Source organism: Mauremys reevesii, linkage group 1, assembly GCF_016161935.1.
Source record: "Mauremys reevesii isolate NIE-2019 linkage group 1, ASM1616193v1, whole genome shotgun sequence".
NCBI classification, from domain to species: Eukaryota; Metazoa; Chordata; order Testudines; family Geoemydidae; genus Mauremys; species Mauremys reevesii.
This window is the reverse complement of record NC_052623.1, coordinates 225418769-225443383: the sequence shown is the minus strand read 5'-3', so window position 1 is coordinate 225443383 and position 24615 is coordinate 225418769. Positions and strand designations below refer to the sequence as shown.

Here is a 24615-nt window from a genome sequence, read left to right as displayed (position 1 = left end):
GAAGCCAACTCCCACATTGTACAAGCTTCTGCTAGGAAAGCGAGGTACTGGCTGTAGTGGAAGAACATTCAAGAGGACAAAGCCGCTCTTCAGACAGGACTAGATGGTGCTATTGGGTGACAGCAATGGAAGCCACATGGTGGGGACAAGAGGAGAATTCAGATTCCATGTTCACCTCCCTACAGACACGTCCTGTTCCCCCACCAGGACCCCAAGCTGGTCCTGGAAAGACCCACTTCTGGAGTAAGAGCAGAGTTCGGCCCTCCCCCACCTGCTCCCAGAAAAGAATCACACTCACATCATCGTCTGGAGGGTGCCGCCTCTTGCGGGAGATATCTGGACAGGAATCTATTGTCCAGTAAGAACCCTGGAAAGAAAACCCAATGGTGAGAGAAACTCCCTGCTGCAGGATGTTACTGAGACCCACAGCGCACAACATCAACTAACACATTAATTGTCAGGGCCATCAATGTCCATGCTACAGCGCATGAGCTAATGCCAGCTGGGCATCAGGAAGATGTTTTCCTCCTGTAGTACAGGACTGCACAGTGAAGTACATTGCTATTGTGAGGGTTTTATGCCTTCCTCTGAAGCTCCAGGTGCCAGCTACCTTGAGAGACAGGTCAAGAGAAAACATAAACGAAGGGTCTGATCCAGCATGCCAGCACACCCCATCAATGTCCTCTGCCTTTCATGGAATTTCTTTGTTAGGAATAAGAGTATAGACCAATTAAGCTATTTTTAATGATCAGAGTGGGGAAGATGACCTAAAAGCATGTTTGCTAGGAAATTTCTGAAGACCCAGTTCCAGACTGTGGTTTGGTGCTTGGCTGGCTGCTCATGGTCTAACTGATAATATATGTGGGGTTGGGAAGGAATCTTCCCTCAGGTCAGACTGGGGTTTTTTCACCTTCCTCTGCAGCATGTGGGTACAGGTCACTTGCCAGGATTATCTGGGTATATCTCACTCATTTCAATGCCACTGCAGGGCCATGGGGCTCTTGTGTACCTCAGTCCCTTCTATTCTCTGCCTGTGGTGCACACTGGTTTGGTCTCATTCCGATTGCTGGATTTAGCACGCAGGTGTTAGTGGCCTCTGATACACAGGTGGTCAGACTAGTTGAGCTGGAGGCCCCTTCTGGCCTTAAACTCTAGGACTGTTAGTAACCTCTGATTGTGATTTAGATTGATCATTACGGAGGCAGGACATGGTGGCCTTAGAAGTGACGGTCAACCCGCACACTAGCATGCAGTCAGTTAGGGTTTACTGAAACAGAGCATTATAACTAACTGAGCCTTATGAGTTATGATCCCCAAAATAATGATTCTGTATTACCTAGATACCTAAGTGATGTCAACTGAGCACCCAGTCCCTTAAAGGTGATCTGCAATGAAAAAAAGAACCTAGGCTTGGGCCCTTTTCTGAAGCATTATAATGTAGAAAAAAGACTCATGAAGTTCCTGTCAATATATTTACATTAGTAATATCAAAAAAAAAATTTTCTTGGTAGTCTCCTTTGGGAACTCAGAGATGCAGCTTGGCATTTCCTCTTTAGCCCTTACTGAAGGTGCAGAGATGCTGAATTTTTAGCAAAGCGAGCTTTTCTTACAACTGTTTTGGGGTATTTGAGTTCAGTAGGTGGTAACAATTGTTTTTAAAACGCAAAGTTAAAAAACAGCTTTAAACAAGTATCAGTCTTGCTCTCTGGTGCTTGGATTTCATTTCCCTGGTACCCATGATGTAATAATCCTACCAGTTCTTTAGTCACCCATGACGTCTTTCAGGCAGAACAGGTTATACAAGATCTGCATTTCTAATATTTAAAAAAAAAAGGGGGAGGGGGCAGAAAAAAATCTTTGAAAAAATATTTCAGTCTAATTGAAGATCACAAAGCAAGGTGAGAAAAGTGGGCTGAAAGCCATTTTCATTTCTTTGCAGGTCCTTTAAGCGAATGTTTCTGGAGTCATCGAACACAGCAGTACATCTCATTGCTTTAACATGTATACTACATATTTCAAAGTTTTAACCACGTGGGCAGAAAGGGCAACACTGGCTTATTCCCTGTGGTTTAAGTGACTCATCTGGGAACATGTCAATTTCTTACCTTCCCAGGATCGTCCCTCGGTCGAGGCACCTTTCGAAAACATTTATTCAGAGACAGGTTGTGGCGAATGGAGTTCTGCAGAGGGACGGAGAGAAGTAAATAAATGCTACGTAGGAAGGATAAGGGCTGCAAAGGAAACTGAAGACTTCTGTGTATGCCCAGGATGGGGCGACAGATCATTCAAAGCCAAAGCTGTCTGTGTACATGCAGGATGGGCCAGGACAGAAGCTAAGGAAAGGAGAGGGAGGGACAGTTCTGGAGGCCAAGGCTTTCTCTGTATGCCCACAGAAGGTACAGTGAGGATGGTATTTGGGCCAGGAAGGGATTGGCAGAGAATACTTTCGTGAAGGGTCATCTGGCTCTGCACTTCTCCAGCTGGTAACTAGACCTTTGCCTTTACACCTGGCTCTTTTCTTTGCTTAGTGGGAACATTTTGTATTGAGAAAAGAACAAGCACTCTCTTAAGGTGGTGGAGACTGTGCTCCAGCCACAGCGTTCCTCACCTTCCATCCGATGCCAGCGTTCTTGTAGTAGGGGAAGTTGTCGCAGATCCAACGGTAGATCTCGCTAAGTGTCATCTTCTTGGCAGGCGACGAGTTGATGGCATAGGTAATCAGAGTGGCATAGCTGTAGCGTGGTTTCCCATCCTGGTGCACTGCAGCCTCATCCTTACTCAGCGTGGCGTTGGGGTCAGTGGGGGAGCCTGGGGGGCATTTCCGGGCAGCCCCTGGGGGCCCCGCCTGCGAGGAACCCCCTAGTTTCTCAATAGTAGCTCGCAGAGTGAGCTGGGGGAGCCAGTCTATGGAAGTGAGACTGCTTTCCAGGTCAGAGGCCATGATGCCGGAAGCCGGAGTGTCTGCTGGGGAGAGAGGAACAAATGGGACTGCTGAGATACAAGCAAATTGTACCTTGATAATGGAGGAAAAGATGTACTCCCCCACATCAGCGTACCTTGCTGAAGAGTGTCTTGCTCACTGGTCACAGCTAGGGAAGGTTGTGTCATTACAGACCTGGGATTGTATCCCTGGGAGGACAATCCTGCTTGCTGATAAGGTTACACAGTTTGTCCTGGAATAGTAACCTAGTCCTGCTCTGTGTATCGCAGTCAGACTCAGGTAAGATAACGAGGAGAGGAGAGGGATCTATCCCGGGGAGTGGGGCCATTCCACTTGCCCAGGCACGCACGCCGTGATAACATCACCTCAGCAAGCCAAGACTGGTATGGTATCCGGGGGACCATCCCTCTCACCATCTCCCAGCCTGATAAAGTCACCTCCTCAGCTCAGGAGTGGGATCATAGCTAGGGAGGAATGTCCCTCATGTTGTATTCAAGTCACACCTAAATAAGATCACCTCTATGGGTCAGGACTGGCAATATATTCATTGGGGGTGGAGGGAGGAATTTCTTCCCCATGGCCAGAGGTAATCTCTCCCTACATCATATCACATTGTATCCAACCCAGTTTGTAAGCTCCTTGGGGCAGGGATCATAAAAAAAATCCCCCCCTCCCAGACACACCTACAGTGGTATATACACATAATTATATCAAGAACATCAAGGAAGGACTGAGACCAGACTGAAAACAGAATCATTATAATTAAGACTTTGCTCTTCTTTAGCCCTTTTTTCCTAAGGATCTCAAAGCATTTTACTGAATTAAGCCTCATGAAATGTACTTAAATATTATTATCCCCAAGTTGAGAAATCTGAGGTACATAGAGGAGAAGTGACATGCCCAATGTTACACAGTGTCAGGGATGATCTAGATAAATTTAGTTCTGCCATGAGTGAAGGGGACTGGACTAGATGACCTCTCAAGGTCCCTTCCAGTCCTATGATACAGTGAGTCTGTAGTAGGGTAGAGAACCGAACTGGGGTCTCTTGACTCTGATCCTTGCCTTAGTCACAAGACCATATTTCTCCTCACAAAAATAAAGCACCCTTGCCCAGTGTGCGCAGTAATTATACCTAAGCGTTTAATTCAAGAGGCCACATTTTTACAATAAAACAATATATTTGATGACCTGTGTGAAATGGGCAGGTATATCACCATCCAGATTCTAGGGGATCAGGTCATCATTAAAAAACAACATCACAACTGGCACTAACTGGCTGCACCAAGGACTGAATTTCCCTCTCATCCCTGCCAGAGATGGTCCCTTTGAATCTGGGCTGAGACAGTTAGTTTGCAACTGGAATTAAGTCTTTCACCAGTATGAAATTCACTTTTAAAAAGATCGCTGTATACAGATGCATGTCAGCACACATAAAGGCAACAGTCGAACACAAACAACACAGTCCAGTAACAGATTAATACCTCCCCAACACACACACACACACACACACACGACTAACATGAACACACCCTACTCAGGAAAAACCATCAGGTGGCGCCTCCTACTAAGTGCATCACCCACACTGACTGGATCAGCTGAGCAGGGAGACACCCATCTCAGTGAGTGTAACCAGTAGATATCCTTTCTAAATATAGATACTCCAAGAGGACACAGTGTGCACACACAGATCCAAACATGTATGCACCCAGCACCTTTGTACACAGACACAATTCCCAGGTTCTTTCACCCAACACCCTGCACTCACATGCCAGAGTGTTCTCACAACTCAAAAGCACACAAGGTTCTACACCCAGCCTTCACTCCCAACACACACACAACCTAGGGCTCTCACATACACACACACAGGGCTTGCATTTTCATACACACACTCAACTCACTACATAGAATATTCAGGGCTCAAACACCCATGCACCCAAACAATCAGACATTATCTAGCGCTCAAAGACAACAACCAACACTGTCTCAAACACCCAGCACTCAGACAACACCTCTCTAATCACACAACCAGCACACAGGCACAAAAATGAAACTATGCCACCACCCTGTCTGTAGCTGGTGGAAACATTATTCTGCTTCTGGAGTGGAGGGAATGAGGAAAGGAAAGGCCCAACCGCAACTTACTTATCTCCCTAGCATAAGCCATTCCATCAGATACAATAGTGATGAGCTAGAGCAGGGGTGGGCAGACTTTTTGGCCCGAGAGCCACATCTGGGTGGGGAAATTGTATGCAGGGCCATGAATGTAGGGCTGGGGCATGGGGTCGGGGTGCGGGAGGGACTGTGGGGTGCGAGAGGGGGTTTGGTGTGCAGGAAGGGGCTCAGGGCAAGGGGTTGGGGTGCAGGAGGGGTGTGGCAGGGGGTGCAGGAGGGTGCAACAGAAGGCTCAAGGCAGGGGGTTAGGGGGCTCAGGTCAGGGGGTTGGGGTGCAAGCTCTGGCCCGGTGCCACTTACCTCAAGCAGCTCTGGGGTGGTAGCGGCACGCAGCAGAACTAAGGCAGGATCCACTCCCGGAAGTGACCAGCATGTCCGGCAGTGGCTCCTGGGGGTGGGGTGGGACTCCGCCGCATGCTGCCCTTGCCTACAGGTACCACCCCTGAAGCCCCCACCACTCCCTCAGGAGCCACAGGGACATGGTGCCGGCCGCTTCCAGGAGCAGCACGGGGCCAAGACAGGCACAGATCTGGCCCGTAAGCCATAGTTTGCCCTCCCCTGTGCTAGAGTAATACAGTAATCTTGACAGGTAGGGTTGCATCAGGCCTTCCATTGCAAGCCCATTTTCAGCTGCACATATCTCATTGAAAATACCTCCTCTCAGGCTGAAGACTGAAACTGGTCTCATCCCAAAGAATTTTTTTTTTTTAAAAAAAGCTTGAGCAGAATCCATCCACCCCTTTTTGGAATTATACAAGGGTGAAATAACTATAAATTTTCCCGTTTAAAAAAAACAAGTAAACAAACAAAAAAATTTCTTAGTGTCTATATAACTTAAAAACAGCAGAACTTCAATAGCATGCAACTTTCCACAGTCTGGCCTCATTAAGGACTAGACTCAAGGCCAACTCGGGAGAAAAGAAACAAAATAAATAGCAACTAAATATTCCATTTTGTAAGTGTGCATTACAAAACCTCAGTCATGTTAATATGTACAGGACTATAGAATAACAAAACTAATATGGAGCTGTGATTTCATGCTGCTATTTCATTATGGAAATTAATATTTGTGTAAAATTTTAACTATGCACCCTGGAATTATGAAATAAAAAAAACCCAGAGCTTAAAAAATTCTCTCTCTCTTTTTCAGTGTTATGCTACTTGAGGATTCAAATTTGAAACATCCGAAATTCAGCAAATGCAAAAGTTACAGTTTTCACAGGAATTTTAATTTGTTTATGGTGCATAGATGGAGCATTCTGGATTATTATGTATGTAGGTAAATATAAGGTTAATGTACAATAGTGTAATAAATGCAAGCACAACACCCCTGCCTTCATTAGAGGACTCATGCCAGGGTAGATTTGGATTATATATACACTGCATACACAGGTTAAGTATCTTAACTTTTTCATTTCCTAACTTTTGAGAAGTTTTCTTTTAAATATAACTTTAATATTACCCTCAAGCTTGCATTAGTGACTCCTAAATTATCTCCATGAGTAACGCAAGTTTTGAATTTATATGTACACAAGGATCATGCACTGCTTAAACACAGCCGCCTCTGGGGTGAAACACAGAATTGTTTAAGAGTACACAGCCACACTAAATAACAGTTTAGGATGGGAAGTGAAGAAGAATTCTGTATCCAATAGAAACTGTATGGAAAATGTGGGGGAAAGAGTATAGTTTCCTAAGATGAAGCTTGGCCACAATGTTGCATTTATTGTTCTGTCTCTTAGGAGAGGTGCTATGGGATATTTAATGACCACGAGCAGTCAGGCTGATCAGGTTCTCAGTTTGACAACTTATCTTAAGATCGTACCTCCAGCAGCATGGTAACTCTAGAAAAGGGGTGGGCAAACTTTTTGGACTAAGGGCCACGCTGGGGTATGGAAATTGTATGGCGGGCCATGAATGCTCATGAAATTGGGGGTAGGGGTGCGGGAGGTGGTGAGGGCTCCGGCTGGAGGTGCGGGCTCTGGGGTGGGGCCAGAAATGAGGAGTTCAGGGTGCAGGAGAGGGCTCCAGGTTGGGATACAGGGGGGTGAGGGGTCAGGGTTGGGCTGGCGATGAGGGGTTTGGGGTGCAGGAGGGGGCTCCAGGCTGGGATGGAGCAATTCGGAGGGCAGGAGGGGGATCAGGGCTGGGGCAGGGGGTTGGGATACGGGGGAGGGGTGTGAGGGCTCCGGCTGGGGGTGTGGGCTCTGGCGTGGGGCCAGGAATGAGGGGTTTGGGGTGCAGGAGAATGCTCTGGGCTGGGATCAAGGAGTTCGGAGGGCAGGAGGGAGATCGGGGCTGTGGATTGGGTCACGGGGCGAGGCTTAGGCTTGCAGGCTCTGGGTGGCGCTTACTGCAAGCAGCTTCTGGAAGCATGTCCCTCCTCCAGCTCCAAGGCGCAGCCAAGTGGCTCTGCGCGCTGCCCTGTCCGCAGGCGCCGCCCCTGCAGCTCCCATTGGCCAGGAACCATGGCCAATGGGAGCTCCGGGGGCGGCGCTTGCGGACAGGACAGCGTGCAGAGCCACCTGGCTGCGCCTCTGTATACTACATTGGAGCCAGAGGAGAGTCATGCTGGCTGCTTCCTGGGAGCTGCACGGAGTGGGGCAAGCCCCCGACCCCGCTCCCCGGCTGGAGTTGAGGACCAGATTAAATGGTCTGATGGGCTGGATGTGGCCCGTGGGCAGTAGTTTGCCTGCCCCTGCTCTAGAATCAATCTGTACAATTAAGTTACTGTGACTGAAGAGTGCCCTCACTCTACTTTGGGAAGCACACTGGGTTTTCCTTAGATGTCTCCTATCCAAATAGTGAACCAGCTCAAAACTGCATAGCATGTAACATCTGACATCACAGGGTAAACCAGAACAACTACAACACTCATGGTTCTTTCAACTTCCACTACCCACTCAGGCCTTTGTACTGTCTGGCAAATCTTCCCTCTACCACTTTACTTATTCTCTCTCTCTCTCTTGACTACAGAAAAACCTGCTACCACAGAATGAACTGGATGAACCCAAATCAATGTGTTTTTGTAGGCCCTACTACATTATCTAGCCAGCTAGAATTAACTGTACACATCCATTTTACGGTCAGTCAAATACCTACACTAACACTATTCACATCACCTATAGGCATAAATGTAAAGATGTACAATCATAATATCAGGCAGGATTGAAAATGGGATAGACTCTTTCACCTCTTGGGGACTAGTTTCAACATAACCCCAGCTCAGGAAGAGTCAGAGAGATGGGGTCTAGAGCCTTTAACTTCTAGAGCACTCATCCAAATCTGTACTTAAGCAAACAGTGGTTTGTGTGGTTCAGACAGAGAGAAAATGACTAAGAAAAATCCCATAATCAGTTGACATTGAATAACCACAAATTCACTCAGGACAAATGATACTTTAAGGCAAGTCAGCAGCTTGTTCAGTGAACAGTAATAAACATCCTGGGTGCGGTGACTGACCAGCATGTTCGACCTGAGGCTGAAAATGGAAGCTGGCCTCCCCCATCTCAGGTTCCCTGTACTGTACATGCCACTGACTAGCTGGCAGAAGAAATTATTATTTTGCCTGTCCTGCAAATTTGCAAAGTTCTTCCACTCAAGTCAGTCATGCCCCTCCCTGCACCACTGCTAACTTCACATGGCAGGGCTGAAAAACGTATTAGAGGTGGTGTATGTAGCTTTAAGAATTGTGCAAATGTGTGGTTACTGCCCCTTTATGGTCTGGAATACTCTTTGAGGCAGGGCTCAGAAGACTTGTCAGTTTAGAATCAGGTGCAGCTGGAGTGAAACTATGAATGAAATGAGGCTGGGTGTAGCTTTTAAAGGACCCCAAACTGTACTAATTAGATACTTTAGTTTCATTTTGATCCCCTTAAAATCAGTGGCCAAAATACTCAATCCTAGGAGCCTAAAGTTAGGCTGCTAAATCTATATTTTAGAAGTGACCTGATTTTTACAGGTGCTGAGTACTGCAGCTCATACTGAAATCAGTGGGAGCTAAGGTTGAACAGCACCTCTGAAAATCAGGCCACTTCTACTTAGGTGCCTAAAAGATAGATACAGAAGGGCTCCCTTGTTTGAAAAGTTTTGGCTCAGGCAGTAAAAAGGTACAGTCAGCTTTTGGGAGAAAATCACTGTTGACAATGCCAGGATCACCTTATCTTTGAAAGAGCAAGATGATCAGAGTGACAGCAGTGAAGGAGGAGGCCTAGGAAAAGAAAGGAAGAAAAAGAAAAGATAAAACTGGCCATGTATGGAAATATGAATAACTTCTACTCCGATGAAAGAAACGAGGATTTTGAAGTTTATGTGCAAAGGTTGTGCAATATTTTTATACCAACAACACTGAAGGGAATAACATGGGGGGAAAAAATCAATTTTCTTAAGTCTGTCTGCGAGAGACATTTGCAGTTTTGAGAGATTTTTGTTTTCCTTCAAGAACCAGGAGATATGAATGAGGGAGACTAGAATGAAGTGCTTAAAAATGTTATCTGCCCCAAACAAACTTCCTCACTGAGAGAGAGACATTTCACTTAAGAAACCAGAAAGGAAAAAGCATATCTGATTTCCTGGCTAGTCTCAAATCACCATCAGTTACCAGTATGGCAGGTTATAATCTGTGACACTTGGGAAATTGCTTTGTTTCTGGAACTAGAAATCCAGAATAAAGAGAGAGGCTGCTGTGTATTATTCACAAATGAAACTTAACTTGGAAGGAATGGTGGACACGCTATTGGTATCTGAGTCAGCCAAAAGAAAGCACTGCCGTTTGAGAGTGCACTTCTGCCTACATGCCACATGGAAAAAGGAAAGCCAGCCCACAGGGCAAGAAGCTGACAGGAGTCACTGTACCCAGGAGTCGGTGGTTCCATTGTTTAGGACTAACCAGCAAGCAGAACAATATATTTTCTAACAAGCTGAAGTGCTGGAGATGTGGTTACAGAGGACATGTAGCTTGTGCTGGCCATAAACCACAGAGGAGAAAGGAATTCAGCAAAAGGAAGTTATTGTCACCTACGAGAATGAAGTACACCAACATAGCGAATATAGAGGGGCCTGTTACAAACTCTGAGCCTGCCCATAACAAGATGGCTACTCAGAAATGTTTGCAGTGCAAGATAGAAGGGATTCAAATGCTTTATTCTGTGTTCATGTAAATGGATAAAAGTAATGCAGTAGTTCTGATTTTTTAAGGAGAACTTTGCTAATGTTACACTAAGAGAAACTAACACAGCACTTTAAAGCTATAATCAAGGGACAAGCAAAGTTTTAGGATGTCTGCAAATAAATGTAAACTACTGGGGTACTTGTTTGCTGTTGTTGCATTAGGATATGGACCTTCTCTAATTGGCACAAACTGGCTCAAGAACATAAAGTATACCACAAGTTAGGTCTGGTGGCGAAAGAAAAAGAAAAATCTATTTTTGGTCCAGTCACGGGTTTAGTGAAAGGCATAACAGAATATATTTTTAAAAGCCAAACCAACATTTCTTAAGGCTCATCCGGTGCCTTATGTTTTGTGAGAACCTGCAGAAAGGCAATTAGAAGAATTGCAGGAGCAGAGAATAATTTCATCTGCTGAGTTTAGTGAATGGGCTGCACTGCCTGTGTGTGTTCCTGAAACTGATGAAGTGTGAGGATTTGTGGGGACTATAAAGTCACCATAAGCCCCAGGTTGCAAGCAGATCAGAATCCAATTCCAAAACCACAGGATTTATGTGCTAAACTGTCAAGAAGGGTAAAGTTTACAAAGCTTGACCTGCCTCAAACATATCATGAGGTCATGTTAGAGCCAGATTCTAAAATATCCTTACTATGGAGACATATAAAAGGCTGTATAGGCACAAAAGGCTACCATTCAGTGTAGACCGGGGCAGGCAACCTATGGCACGAGTGCCAAAGGCGGCACGCAAGCTGATTTGCAGTGGCACTCACACTGCCCGGGTCCTGGCCACTAGTCTGGGGGGCTCTGCATTTTAATTTAATTTTAAATGAAGCTTCTTAAACATTTTGAAAACCTTATTTACTTTACATACAACAACAGTTTAGTTCTATATTATAGACATAGAAAGAGACCTTCTAAAAACATTAAAATGTCTTATTGGCACGTGAAACCTTAAATTAGAGTGAATAAATGAAGACTCGGCACACCACTGCTGAAAGGTTGCCGACCCCTGGTGTAGACAGTGACCTGCCAGATTTTAAAAAAAATAAAAAAAGATAGATCAAGTTCACCAAGGTTTTTATTTTCTTGTCAGCTGTTTAGACACATGGCAGAAATGCAGAGGAACACTTGAGAAACGTTGACGGGATTCTGAAAACTTTGCAAAAAATGTGGTTTTAAAGTTAAGAAAAATAACCAAGTTGCTTATTTTATGGCCTAGCACAGGTGCAGGGAATGACAACACAACCCTTACAAGAAACAACAAAAGGTATTGAGAACATGGCTCTACCTAAAAATGCTTAACAGCTGAGGTCATTTTTAACTTTGTTAAAACTACTATAAAAGATTTATCTTAAATATATATACACAATAAGCCTAATGTTTTCACTTTTACAGAAAAAAATGTAAAATGGTTTGGAGCAAAGGACAAAATAAGGCTTTTGAAGATGCACATTGAGGAGTTCTACTGTGCTGGTACATTTTAATCCAGAGCTTTCCTCACTATTACTAAGTGATGCTTCACCAGTAGAGGTAGGAGCTGTAATTTTGCCAATATGCAAAGATGAGCAAGAGAAATCCACCACATTTTCTTCAAGACCATTAACAGAACAATTACTTTTATACTGAGGAAAAGGCACTGGGTATTATTTTTGGAGTAACTCTATTTTATGAGTACTTATTTGGAATGAAATTTACTTTGGAAACCAATTGCAAACCTCTGATAGGAAAAGTAATTCCAAAAGAAGGTATTCTGGGCCTGGAAGCATCCAGGATGCAGAGATGGGTTTTAATCTTAGCTGCATATCAGTATAATATCCAGTGCAAACCTTTGGTACAGTGCATGCTAACACTGATATGCTATCGAGATTGCCTCTGAAATTAGAGACAGACTTAGGGTTTGGCTACACTTGCAGCTGTACAGCGCTGGGAGTTAAAGCTGTCTTCATACAGCTGTGTAGGGAAAGCGCTGCAGTGTGGCCACACTGACAGCTACCAGCACTGCAGTGTGGCCACATTTGCAGCGGTGTTGGGAGTGGTGCATTATGGGCAGCTATCCCAGCGTTCAAGTGGCTGCAACGTGCTTTTCAAAAGAGGGGGGCGGGGTGGAGTGTGACAGGGAGCGTGGGGAAGACAGAGAGAGTGGATTTTTGGAGCTGACACTGAGTCAGCTCCCTGCCTTGCAAGTTCTAAGGACTTGAAGATACACAGCACCAACCTTCAATCATTTTAAAAGTTTCGACCCCTTCCCCCACTCCTCTTTCATTCACTAAATGCAAATAGCCTTCAGACCAGATAAGCAGCTGCTCCAAAACGGACCCCCCCACACACTCTGGGCTGCTTCTCTCCTCAAGCAAACACTAGGGGATCCCCCCTCCCTGCCTCTGCTGGAGCAAACAGTAGCTGTGTTTGTTTTTTAGATAAGCAGTTCCGGGAGCCCCGAGTTCACAACAAAACAAAGAGAGGCATCACAACAAAACAAAGAGTGTTATCTTTACTTAAAAAGCATTATGGGAAGGTTCCGGAGGTCAGTTACAGCGTAGTAAGATTAATCACTGTTTACACTGGCACCCCAGCGCTGCAAGAGCAGCGCTATAGTCGTTATTCCCCAGGCCGAGGTGGAGTACAGCCAGCACTGTAGCCAGGGAGATACAGCGCTGTATGTGCCTTGCCAGTGTGGACGGGGAGTAAGTTACAGCGCTGTAAAGCCACCACCAGCGCTGTTACTCTCAAGTGTAGCCAAGCCCTCAGAAGTAGATCACTGTTCAGAACCACCCACTCAGAAGATCTTCCCATTACTGCAAAAAAGATAGCCACAGAAATGAAAAGACCTATTGGGTTAAAATAATGTAATATACTCTTTCTGCAAGACTGTTGGTATAAGAGAAATTTAGTTCTAATTCCTGTAACGAACATGGATTCATCAGTGAAAAATGACTGTTCACTGTGGGGTATAATAACAGTAATACAAGGCTTACACAGCAGGAGCCCGGCTGAGTTACATAGTGAATGCATGGCATAGTGAAAATGAAAATCTGACTAGAAGTTGATTTTGGTGGCCAGGCTTTGAACAAAACACTGAAAGAGATTAGTCAATGTGAACTCTAAAGTAGTCACCAACACATGTCACAAACCGTCCACAGAAGTTGGTTACTACGGCTATACTAGAAAGTTTACAGTGGTGCAACTGCACCTCTGTAAGCTCTCCAGTGTAGCCGCTCTAAGCTGACAGGAAAGAGCTCTCCCATCAACATAATTCACCCCACATAAATAGCTGTACCTATGTCGGGGTAAAAGCTCTCCCCCAACAGCGCTATCCAAACCGGTGCGACATAAGTTATACCAACCTAAGTAGTAGCGTAGACATAGCCTAAGACTTGGCAAAGATTCCATGTTCATTTTGTGCATAATAAGCAAATGGACTTCTATGTAGTTGATGCTTATTCCAGGTGGACAGAAGGACATATGACAAACACTTCTACTGCTAAGATTACTGAGACATTTGTGGAATGTGTTCACTGCATGTGGTTGCCCAAGGAGTTTGGAAGCAGATGTGCTGGAGCTGAAGTTGGAGACTGAATGTAGGAATGAAGGGATGCTAGATGTAGCTTGTAAATAAGGACTTTCTGTCTTTTTATTTTTGTTATTATTATGATCCAGTTAAAGTCACTCCAATTAATTACAAGAAGCACATTTGATACATTGGATTTTGGGAGGCATAACACCCAACAGCCAGACTTCCTAGCCAAAAGTTTATATGAAACCTATGAGGAGGATGGCCAACAGCAAGGCCAAGAAGCAATGTTCTAGTGGAAAGCCTACACCCTCTAACAACTCTCTATGGCTGGAAGCTAGAATCTCTACTGGGAATTCTGCATCCTGCAGTTTTGGACTCCTAAGGGGATACATTTTTCATACCATCCTCTGAATAGTAGCTGTCTGATAAGATCTTAAATCCCCCTTCCAGTCCCCTCTAGATGCTAGAAGGAGCCTTTTCTCTCTTCCCCACCCCACAGAGCCTCCTGACCACTGTGACAGGGATTCTCTGTTACTCTAAGCCATCTCTCATCTTCCTGGTTGCTTTGGGGGGTGGGGTGACAGGGTGTCTCGACTTCTCCAGCCTCTTCTTTTTTATCCTCCTCCTCTATAAGGGAAACAGGAAGGGAGGATGAGGGTAACAAGCTGATAATCTGAACTTTATGAATAATTTCTAAATATATAAATACATAAATATATGATCCTCACTGGCCCCTGCTTGGCCATTACAGGTTGGCAGTTTCTTATAGGTATCATGGTAGAATGAGCTGAGGAGGTATTTGAAGGTATTTGGTCATTTAATCTATCATTTAAATAGGCTTCTGTACTAGATGACTGGAGGATAGCTAATGTGATGCCAATTTTTAAAAAAGGCTCCATGGGCGATCCCAGCATTACAGGCTGGTAAGCCTAACTTCAGTACCGGAAAACTGGTTGAGCTATAGTAAAGAACAGACTTATTAGACACATAGATGAACATGTTTTGTTGAGGAAACATCAACATGGTTTTTGTAAAGGGAAATCATGCCTCAAAAATCTACTAGAATTTTTTGAGGGGGGTCAATGAGCATGTGGACAAGGTAGATCCAGTGGATATAGTGTAGTTAGATTTTCAGAAAGCCTTTGACATGGTCCCTCACCAAAGGCTCTTAAGCAAAGTAAGCTGTCATGGGATAAGAGGGAAGGTCCTCTCATGGATCAATAACTGGTTAAAAGGTAGGAAACAAAGAGTAGGAATAAATGGTCAGTTTATTCAGCATATTCATAAATGATCTAGAAAAAGTGGTAAATAGTGAGATGGCAAAATTTGCAGATGATATAACGCTATTCAATATAGTTAAGTCCAAAGCAGGCTGCGAAGAGTTACAAAGGGATCTCACAAAACTGGATGACCAGGCAACAAAATGGCAAATGAAATTCAATGTTGATAAATGCAAAGTAATGCACATTGGAAAACATAATCCCAACTATACATATAAAATGATATGGTCTAAATTAGCTGTTACCACTCAAGAACGAGATCTCGGAGTCATTATGAATAGTTTTCTGAAAAAATCCACTCAATGTGCAGTGGCAGTCAAAAAAGCTAACAGAATGTTGGGAATCTTTAGGAAAGGGATAGATAATAAGATAGAAAATATCATATTGTTTCTATATAAATCCATGGTACACCCACAGCTTGAATACTGTGTGCAGTTCTGGTTGCCCTATCTCAAAAAAGATATACTGTGTTTGGAAAAGGTACAGAAAAGGGCAATAAAAATTATTAGGGGTATGGAACATCATCCATACGAGGAAAGATTAATAAGACTGTGACTTTTCAGCTTGGAAAAGAGACAACTAAGGGTGGGGGGATATGATAGAGGTCTATAAAATCATGACTGGTATGGAGAAAGTAAATGAGGAAGTGTTATTTACTCCTCATAACACAAGAACTAGGAGCCACCAAATGAAATTAATAGGTAGCAGGTTTAAAACAAACAAAAGGAAGCATTTCTTCACACAATGCACAGTCAATCTGTGGAATTCCTTGCCAACGGATGTTGTGAAGGCCAAGCCTATAACAGTGTTCGAAAAAGAACTAGATAAGTTCGTGGAGGATAGGTCCGTAAGGGGCAGGGATGCAAAACCATGCTCTGAAGTGTCCCTAGCTTCTGTTTGCCAGAAGCTGGGAAATGGGCAACAGGAGATGGCTCACTCTATGACTGCCTGTTCTCTTCATTCCCTCTGAAGTACCTGGCATTGGCCACTGTCGGAAGACAGGATACTGGGCTAGATGAACCATTGATCTGAACCAATATGGCCGATCTTATGTTGCATTGACGCAATAGAAGACAAGGGAAGATAAGAAGAGAGACACAGAATTGCAAAGGGCATTAAGTGAGGAAAAGAAGCTTGAACGTGATGGGAGTGGACAATGGAGAGCCAACAGATGGATATGAAGAGGGGGATGACGTGGCGAGAGCAACAAGCCAGGAAGATGATTTTAACAGCTGTGTTATGCAGGGGCTGATGTTGTTTCAAGGACGCCAGTGAGGAAGTGGCTGCAGCAATCAAGATGGGAGATGATGAGGGCCTGGACAGGAATTTTAGCTGTGTGGATAGAGAGAAATGGTTGATCTTAGATTAAAGAGGAAGAAACAGCAGGATACGGACACAACCTCCATTTGTGGGGCAAGAGTGGGAGTGGTCAGAAGGGATACACAGATTGTGAGTCTGGGTGATAGAAGTGTGGTGGTGGTGTAAAAAAGGGATAGGGGGGAGGGGGAGACAATGGGGATGGTTTCAGAAGGAAGTTCAAAGTTCCGTTTTGGCCATGTTGAGTTGGTTCTGAGTCATCCAAGGGAAGATGTCCAAGAGATAAGCTAAGATGTATGACTTGATGGAGGAAGACTGGTCAAGAGTGGAGAGGTAGATTTGCAAGTTACTGGCATAACGGTGGTAGTGAAGCCAACTGAATAGATGAGATCACGAAAAAAAGTGTATACAGAAGAGAGGAGGAGTGAGCCAAGGATGGAGCCCTGTGGTATCCTTATGGAAAAGGGAAGAAGGGAAGAGGTCAGCCTAGTGAAAAAGACCCTGAACGAATGACCAGAGCAATTAGGAGGGGAACCAGGAGACGACAGACACACAAAAGTCAAGAGAGAACAAGATGAGGATGGAATAGAGACCCTTAACACTTGGCCAAGAAAAGGTGACTGGAGATGTTAAAGAGAGAGGTTTCAGGAGACCCAGAATGTCTTTGCTTAAGTCACTTTAAAACATATTTAAACAACTTAAAACTAGTTTAGTTTTAGTTTACTTTAGTTTAAAACAACTTAAAACTACACTGACAAGCTATGGGGCCTTTCAGCTTACAGATGACCTGCAAAGGAAAAAAAATGAGTCTGTGCCCTCTATTTGCTCCTTCATGATGCATAAGCAAGGTCTCAAAGGCTTTTTGTTTAATTTCACAAGGTTTTTCTTCATATTCATTACCTTAGATAGATCTGGAATAATAATACCCCCTAGTTCTTAGATAGCACTTTTCATCCTTAAATTTCAAAGTGTTTTATAAAGAATCAGTTTCATTCCTCACATTTTACTGGTGGGAAAACTGAGGTGCAGAAAGGCAAAGTGATTTGCCCAAGATCCCCCAGCAGACCAGTGGCAGAGCTTAGAAGAGAATTCAGATCTCCTGAGTCCAAATTCAGTGTTCTATACAGTAGGTTTATCTTTTCTGGGGAGTATTTTGGAGGTCAAGAGACCTGGAAGAGATTTTTAAGAAGATTATTTAATCTCTAGTTGTTTTTTTGTGCAGGTGGTGGTCGTGGTGGGGTGATGGGGTTTTTTAGTTAATAAAAATTTGGAGGAAAACTTGTTTCGTGAAAAAATTCAACATCCTTACTCCTTCAGTGAAAGACTGCAAAAGGTCCCAATCCCTTCTCAATTGTTCAGATTTCACTGCTTTGATAGTTATGTTATAATCCTACTCGTTCTACAATTATCCACAGAACCTTTAATATGAAACTGTGTAAATAAGACCTGAATTTCTAATGTTAAAAAATAAACAGGAAAGAAACCTTTATTTTGGGGAATTAAAAAATCCCTACTTGGTCCCCTACAAAAAAATTCAGACTCCAATATGTGCACAGAGAAGCAAAAGAGAGCACAAACCTACTCTTCTTTCTTTTGTAGGTTACTGGTTCCAAACCAACCCCACATCAGAGGAACTGGCTGGCTCAGGGCGATCAGGAAATAGGATATGGAACCTTGAACATCTCTTTCACTTCTAGGGTTCCAATCCAAGCTAAGATCCTGGAGAGCTGGAAGGAATCATGGAGAATCAGAGAATATAGTGTGGTACCTTTTAACACTAGATCATCAGCTACAGCCCAGCCACCGGTGGAGGGGCAGTTAAACAGGAAGGGTGGGAGACTGGATGAGTCAGAGAGATTATGGAGCTGTTCACCTCTAAAGCACTACTACCCCACGCTGGTAGGACCGGATAGTTCAGCAGAATCAGAATGATTATTCATTATACATCTGCATTAATGGATGTGGTATTTGATATAACTCAAAATAAAACAAAGAACATGCTCCCATAAGCATATGATCTTACAAAGGCAAAGGCAAGACAGGGTCACAACACAGGTGCGGAAGATCACTGATGAGGGCTCAGTGCACTGCAGCTAGGAAAGATTCCTGGAAGAAATGGGTTTTAAGGAGTAGATGGAGGATGCTCGGCATACAGGGCAGCAGGATAGAAGGCCCAAAGAAGAGTGGAAAAAAGAGATGCAGATATCAGTAAAGAGAGAACCGGGAGGAGTGCAGGAGAGTAGGAGGAAATCAGAGCAGAGAGGTGGGTGGGGTGAAAATGCGCAGGGCCTTAAAGGTGCAGAAGCAAAACTTAAATTTGATGCAATAACAGATAGGAAGCCACTGAATGGATTTGAGGAGAGTGCTGACATGGAGTGAGAATCAGCAGAGGAAAACTAGTCACAGCAACAGGATACTGAGTCTTTCACCTCTAGGGCATCAATCCCAATCAGGCCCCAGGTTGTGATGGGAGAATGGATAATAAGCCTTTCACATTTCAGTAAAGCCCCAAGAATTCCTTAACAAGATGGCCCTGAACTTTACTACAAGGTCTCTGGATTGAGCTCGCTTCATTTACATTTTAAAATGGAGGTTTTAAAATGAGTTAAATATGAAAATGAATAGTGCATTCAGTACAGTCTCCCCTGTGTTATTCATTTGTATATTAAATGCAATTTATTTTAAACTGTCTCCACATTTTCACTTTTTTAATATGCCACAGATTTTTGTTCTTACAGTGCATAGACATTTTCATAGTGCAAACTGAAGATTTTGAGAGCAGGATAGGGAACAGCTGGGGCTATTGGTACGTAGGGAGGTGTGGGAGGCAGTCTGGGAATGGGAAGAGCACATTAGCTAGATGTTTCTCTTAAATAATCAGCAGTGAAATAGTTAAGTGATTATTGACATTTAAATGGTTATCTTTAGATTTCCAGGTTAACATCCAATAGAGATGAATGGGCCGTTCACACTTTTTAGAGCCTGAATGAGTAGCTTCTGCAGGTTCAAACACCTGATTGATGTTTTCAAGGTTATCTTCAAAACCATCAGGGCTATAAGTATAATTTATTTTAAAATGAAAGCTGAGATTCTGAAGCACTACTCTGCAGCTGTAGAACTCACAGGGCTCTGCCTGTAAGGTAATGGTTACAATCTGGCCCTAGATTAGGGGGACCAGATGATTACTGCAGAGAATTGGGGAAATGAATCCATTTCTTCATGGACAGATGCCCACATCACAAATGGCATTAACAGGTCTCCCTACTGACATTCTCAGCAGAGGCCAAAGGTCTGAACAGGTCATGGAGACTGAACTCCCCACTACAGGTGGCTACACAAGGCCAGGGCTGAGGTCCATTGGTGGGGATAGTGTATGGAAGATGCCTGCATTGCTGTGGCCCCTGGAGTTAAAAAGAGAACCAAGGAACAGCCTCTAGCATTCAAGGTCAGTAACATTTCTTAAAGCAAAAAAATAGAATTTACAAGTGTCCCACCTCCCTGAATTCAATAATTTTCACAAGAATCAGGGGTCGCAACCAGATTCCAAATTGAATACTAACATTCAGCCTCCTTAAATTGCCCCCTGCTATTTCAGTTCAACATGGTATTGCCTGATCCCTTATCCTGATCCCAGGTACTGTCCATAAAACCATGGATTTTAAAACAAAATCTAAGGAACTAACAAGACCTGATGAGACTAATGTTATATGCTATCATTAATTTAGGTAACCCTTGTCCTGCCCCTTTAATCTCTCTCATTTAATGTGAAATCTTATTTAGGGCCTGACCCGGAAAGGGACTGTGTACCCTCAACTCTCATTGACTTCCTTGGAAATTGAGGACACTCAGCACCTCAAAGGATTATATTGCTTATATTGTAAAGATGAGATTTTCAAGCCTGAGTGCCTGAAGATAGGCTTCTAAGTCAATATTCAGGCAATTAAATAAGTAGACTAATTTTCAAACTGCTGAGCACCTGGCAGTTCTCACTGAAGTCCACTGTGGGCTGATGGACACTTACGACTATCAGGTCACTTATTTAGGTGGATTTAGAAGCCTGACTGGCACCCAGGTTTGAACATCTTGGTTACACTCCTAAGGACATAGACCTGTTATTTGTCTGTAAAGCACCTTGCACATTTATGGAGATAAATAATATTCTTCCCTTCCCCTCCCACCTTACACCTTTATGTAACATCCTTGGTGCAGGATGGCTGCAGCATTCCACCCCAGAGGCAGCAGCATTTCAGCCTTGGGTTAACAATCATAGAACTGTAGGATCATATAACTGGAAGGGACCTCAAGAGGTTATCTAGTCCAGTGTCCTTCACTCAAAGGCAGGACTAAGTATTAAGACCATTCCTGACCCAATCCATGTAAATAAGTAGCAACAACAACAAAAACCAGCAAACCATACACCCCTCAAGTTACTCCCTCCCCTGGATTTACCAGCATGTCCTGGCTTCTGCATATCTGTCTTTCAGACTGCAAGCTTTTCAGGGCAGAGATTGTCCTAATTTGTGTGTCTAGAACAGCACTGAGTACTCTGTCAGCAATTAATGAATAAATAACAAACAATTATGCACAGACCCCACACAGCATTCCGCCTTGCAAAACTGTCATATTTACCAGTTTAGCCACAAAATCTAAAAACTCATCCTTTACCACAATGACAGAGAAGAATGAAAATGCAAATCTTTTATACACCCTTCAAAATATTACTTGCTGTGGACAAGTAGAATTTTGCATGGCTGGCATACACATTCAGTAAAGTGCTGTGGCATCCGACTGAACCAAAGGCACTAGAAAAATGTCAAGTCATTATTGTAAGAACTGGGGCAGAGGAAGGTAAATTAACCCCAAGAGCAGGAAGAGTCAGTAAATCCCTTTGAGTGTACGAAGCCCAAATCGCCTCAGTTATTGCCTTCCTTGCACTAGACAACGTATTCTACTCAAAGCAGATGGATTGCAAAACTAGAGAGCAACAAGTGGGAGGGCATCTTATAGCACCCCCAGAACACAAACATTATGGTTTCAGTCTCCCTCTGTAAAATCCACTGTGCCACCCTAAGAATCACAGAGAGGTCAAAATGCAATGGCAAAGGTGGGGAGTCATCTGGGGGTGACCTCACACTCTTTTGTCTGAGCTTACTGTCCAGTTACACCAAGGAATCCCTCTTGATCCTCTTTCTTGGATTTCCCTGTTACTATGTATTTTCCTACTGGAGTCTGAGTTGGTATTTGTCACAGCAAGGGATCCTTTGGCCTTGGATTTCCTTGCGACTGTCTCAGGAGAATGAATTTATGCCAGTATCTTGAACAGGGAAAGGGATACCTCAGGCTGGGATTTATATGGGATTGTCCTTGGGGTGCTGCATCTGCTAAAGGAATCTGAATTAGTCTCTTTTGAGGTGATGTCTCTTTTGGACTTGATTTCCCATTGAATGACCCAGGGCAATTGTGTTTTCTGGGGAAGGAGAGGGAGCACTGTACTAGTGTCAGAAGGCGCCCTTGGTGTGGGATTTAACTATCCCATTTTCACAAGGCAGCAGGGCCTGTACCCCATGACACAAGCATCAGGATTCACATACCCAGACCCTAAATAGAGTAGGATCCACATGTGAAGGGTAATAGCAATGGAATGGATCCTCGTAGTTTTGAAAGTGGGTTCCACCAGCACTACCACAGAGATTTTCCCCGGGTACAATGGGATTCATACCAAAGGGCACCAATGCCAGGACTCATTCCCATAGCCATACAGTGGGATCTACATCCACGAGTACTAATACTCATATTCACACAACTCCCAGTCCCAAGCACAGTGGGTTTCTGCAACCCCTAGGATACTAGCAGCAAGATTCACACACATAGCCTCATGAACAATGCATAATACACACCCCTAGGGCACAAGTGCTAGGATTCACCCTCCCTCTCCACAGTCTTTTCAATCAACATAATCCTAGGTATTGCCCCCTGGATGACAGAAATGTATTTCGTGTCAGTGATGATGAAGGCTGAGTCCACAATAAAGTCAATACACTAATGACTGATGGTGGATGGGGAATGCCAGAGGGACTTGGATACAATTCCCTGCGGCTAGGGTCTCCAAAAAGCAATGCACTGGAACAAAAATCAGGCCGGTTCTTTATAATGAATAAAAGGAGACAATTAATTCCAGAAATAAAAATGGAGAAAGGCACACCGAGAAAGAAGGGTGGGGAGAATTCAGAAATGGGAAGACAGGGAGAAGATGGAGAGAGCTACAGAGAGGTATAGACAGAAGAGAAAATTGATGGGAAGCGAGGATAGAGAGGAATAGACAGAAGGAGAACTGAGGGGAAAAGAGGGGTGATGTAATGTGGTCACTCACTCTGTCTGGAAGATTTTCTGTAGGGAGGGGGGCGTTATCTCCAGCACTGGTTTTTGGGGTTCTGCCCTTCACACTCCTCCCCTGGACTCCATCCTCAGAGCATTGCTGCCAGCTATTCCAAGATCTTCTTCAGATTTTGAGAGGGAGGGGGTTGTGGATGAAGTCGGGACCCTGAGAGGTAGAATGATCTGCTTGGGGTTGTCTTCCCCCTAAATTGCTGGTGGTATCCTAGGATAGGGATCTCCTCTTTTCTCTCTTCTTTAATAGCCAACTATTTAAGGGGTGTCACTCTGGGGTGATACTGTTTTCTTCTCCCCACTGGCTCTCTGGTTATATGGGAGATCAATTCCCCCTTCCCTCCCTAACTGGGGGTTTCCTTTTCTCTTCCCTATAGGTTCACGTCCCCTTTTGGGGCAGGCAAATCTCCCCCTTCTCTGGGGGAGTTCCTCTTACTAACTGAATATTTCAGGGAAGTCTCTTTTCTCCTCCCTGGTGGCTGGCTGGCAGGTGTTTCTCCCCCACCTTACATAGGATATTTGGGATAGTCTTTTTATAGGAGTGTGGGGCTATTTCCTCTTTCAGGGGGGAGTGCCCCTTGCCAGGTTGGTATCTAGAACTCTGTTCTAGGCACTTCCAGTCGGTGAGGGGTGTCTCTTCCCTGGGCCTTGCTTTCTTGTTGGATACTGAATGGGTGTTAATTAATTACTGGGCAACTATGTGGGGTTTTGCTTCTTTCTGGCTAAGTATTTCAGGGCTTGCTCTGTCCCCAGTGGAGATAAGGGGTCTCTCTCCCGGAGGTTCCCCACTGACTGTCTGGCTGGGCTTGGGAAAAATGGGGGAGGGGGTGTCTCCTTGTCTATTTTAGATCTGGAGGGATGAGGGAGGGTGTCCCTCTGCGCCCTCTGACGAGGTACTGGGGAGCTGAGGGTGGCTCCACCCCGGATGGGAAGGGGGCTGCAGAGGCTCTCGCCCCGGTCAGTGGGCTGCGTCCGCCGCTTGGCAGATATTTGGGGCTGGGGATCAGGGAGCTGCCTATGAGGCTCCCTCCCCACGGCTGGGATCTGGGGTCTCTCCCGCGGGGGGGACGGGGCTGTCACCCCGGGCTGGCTGGGGGCTGTCCCTGGCTTCCCCCTCCCCAGGCCCCGGCTCCTCTCGCCCGGGCTCGGCTGCCACTGGAGGCCGCGGCGGCTCTTGGGCCTGAGCGGGGCTGGGCGGCCGCCTCCGCCACCTCCCGCCGGGCCTCGGGCTCGTTCCTGGGGGGCTCCCCGGGCTCCTTGCGGGGGGCCCCGTCCGGGCGGCGCTGGGTCTTCCCGGGCCCCGCCGCTCCCACGGCTGCTGCGGCTGCTGCTCCGGCTCCTCCGGGCTGCGGCTCCACTGCAGGCCCCGGCTCCTCCCCGGCCTCCGCTCCGCCTCCCCCGGCTCCCCCCGGCCGCGGCCGCCCCCGCCTCCCCGGGTTAAGGAGGCTCCAAGAGAGGGGGGGATACCCAGCCCACCCCGGGAATACCCCGCAACACGCGTAGAGAATAACCCCTAAACCCACCCCAAGGAATAACTTCCTAAACCCACCTGGAAAATACCCCCCCCCCATCTGTTTGGGGAATATCGCCCCGATCCATAATCCCAACCAATGTGATATTCCCCTACTCGATCATCTGCTCAGTAACACTCTCACACACACACATCAGTATCCCTGTGACAAAGCAGGCAATAATCAGGCTTGGAAAGATTTGATTTTTATCAGTAAATCTTGGTAAATGTCGATTTTATACACACACACACAAACCAATGAAAAAAATATTTCCATGATAATCAAAATGTACAGCTAGGCAAAGTAAAACAAATGCTACTTGTGA

At 45.0% G+C, this 24615-nt stretch overlaps 1 protein-coding gene across 4 annotated transcripts in view; it reads right to left on the bottom strand.

The window, feature by feature from the left end:
• Positions 1-24136, bottom strand: part of FOXJ2 (forkhead box J2) — a 35881-nt gene extending 11745 nt beyond the window's left edge. The window contains exons 1-5 of one of the 4 annotated variants that reach the window (XM_039540172.1): positions 22763-24135; positions 17971-18119; positions 2609-2964; positions 2106-2180; positions 299-367 (exon numbers count right to left, since the gene is read on the bottom strand). In XM_039540172.1, coding sequence (XP_039396106.1) covers positions 299-367; positions 2106-2180; positions 2609-2941 — 477 coding nt within the window. In that variant the 5' untranslated portion in view covers positions 2942-2964; positions 17971-18119; positions 22763-24135. Of the gene's footprint in view, positions 1-298; positions 368-2105; positions 2181-2608; positions 2965-17970; positions 18120-22762 lie in introns of all 4 variants that reach the window. The other 3 variants (XM_039540182.1, XM_039540156.1, XM_039540162.1) reach the window with 3 other exon arrangements.
• Positions 24137-24615: the final 479 nt, after the last annotated feature.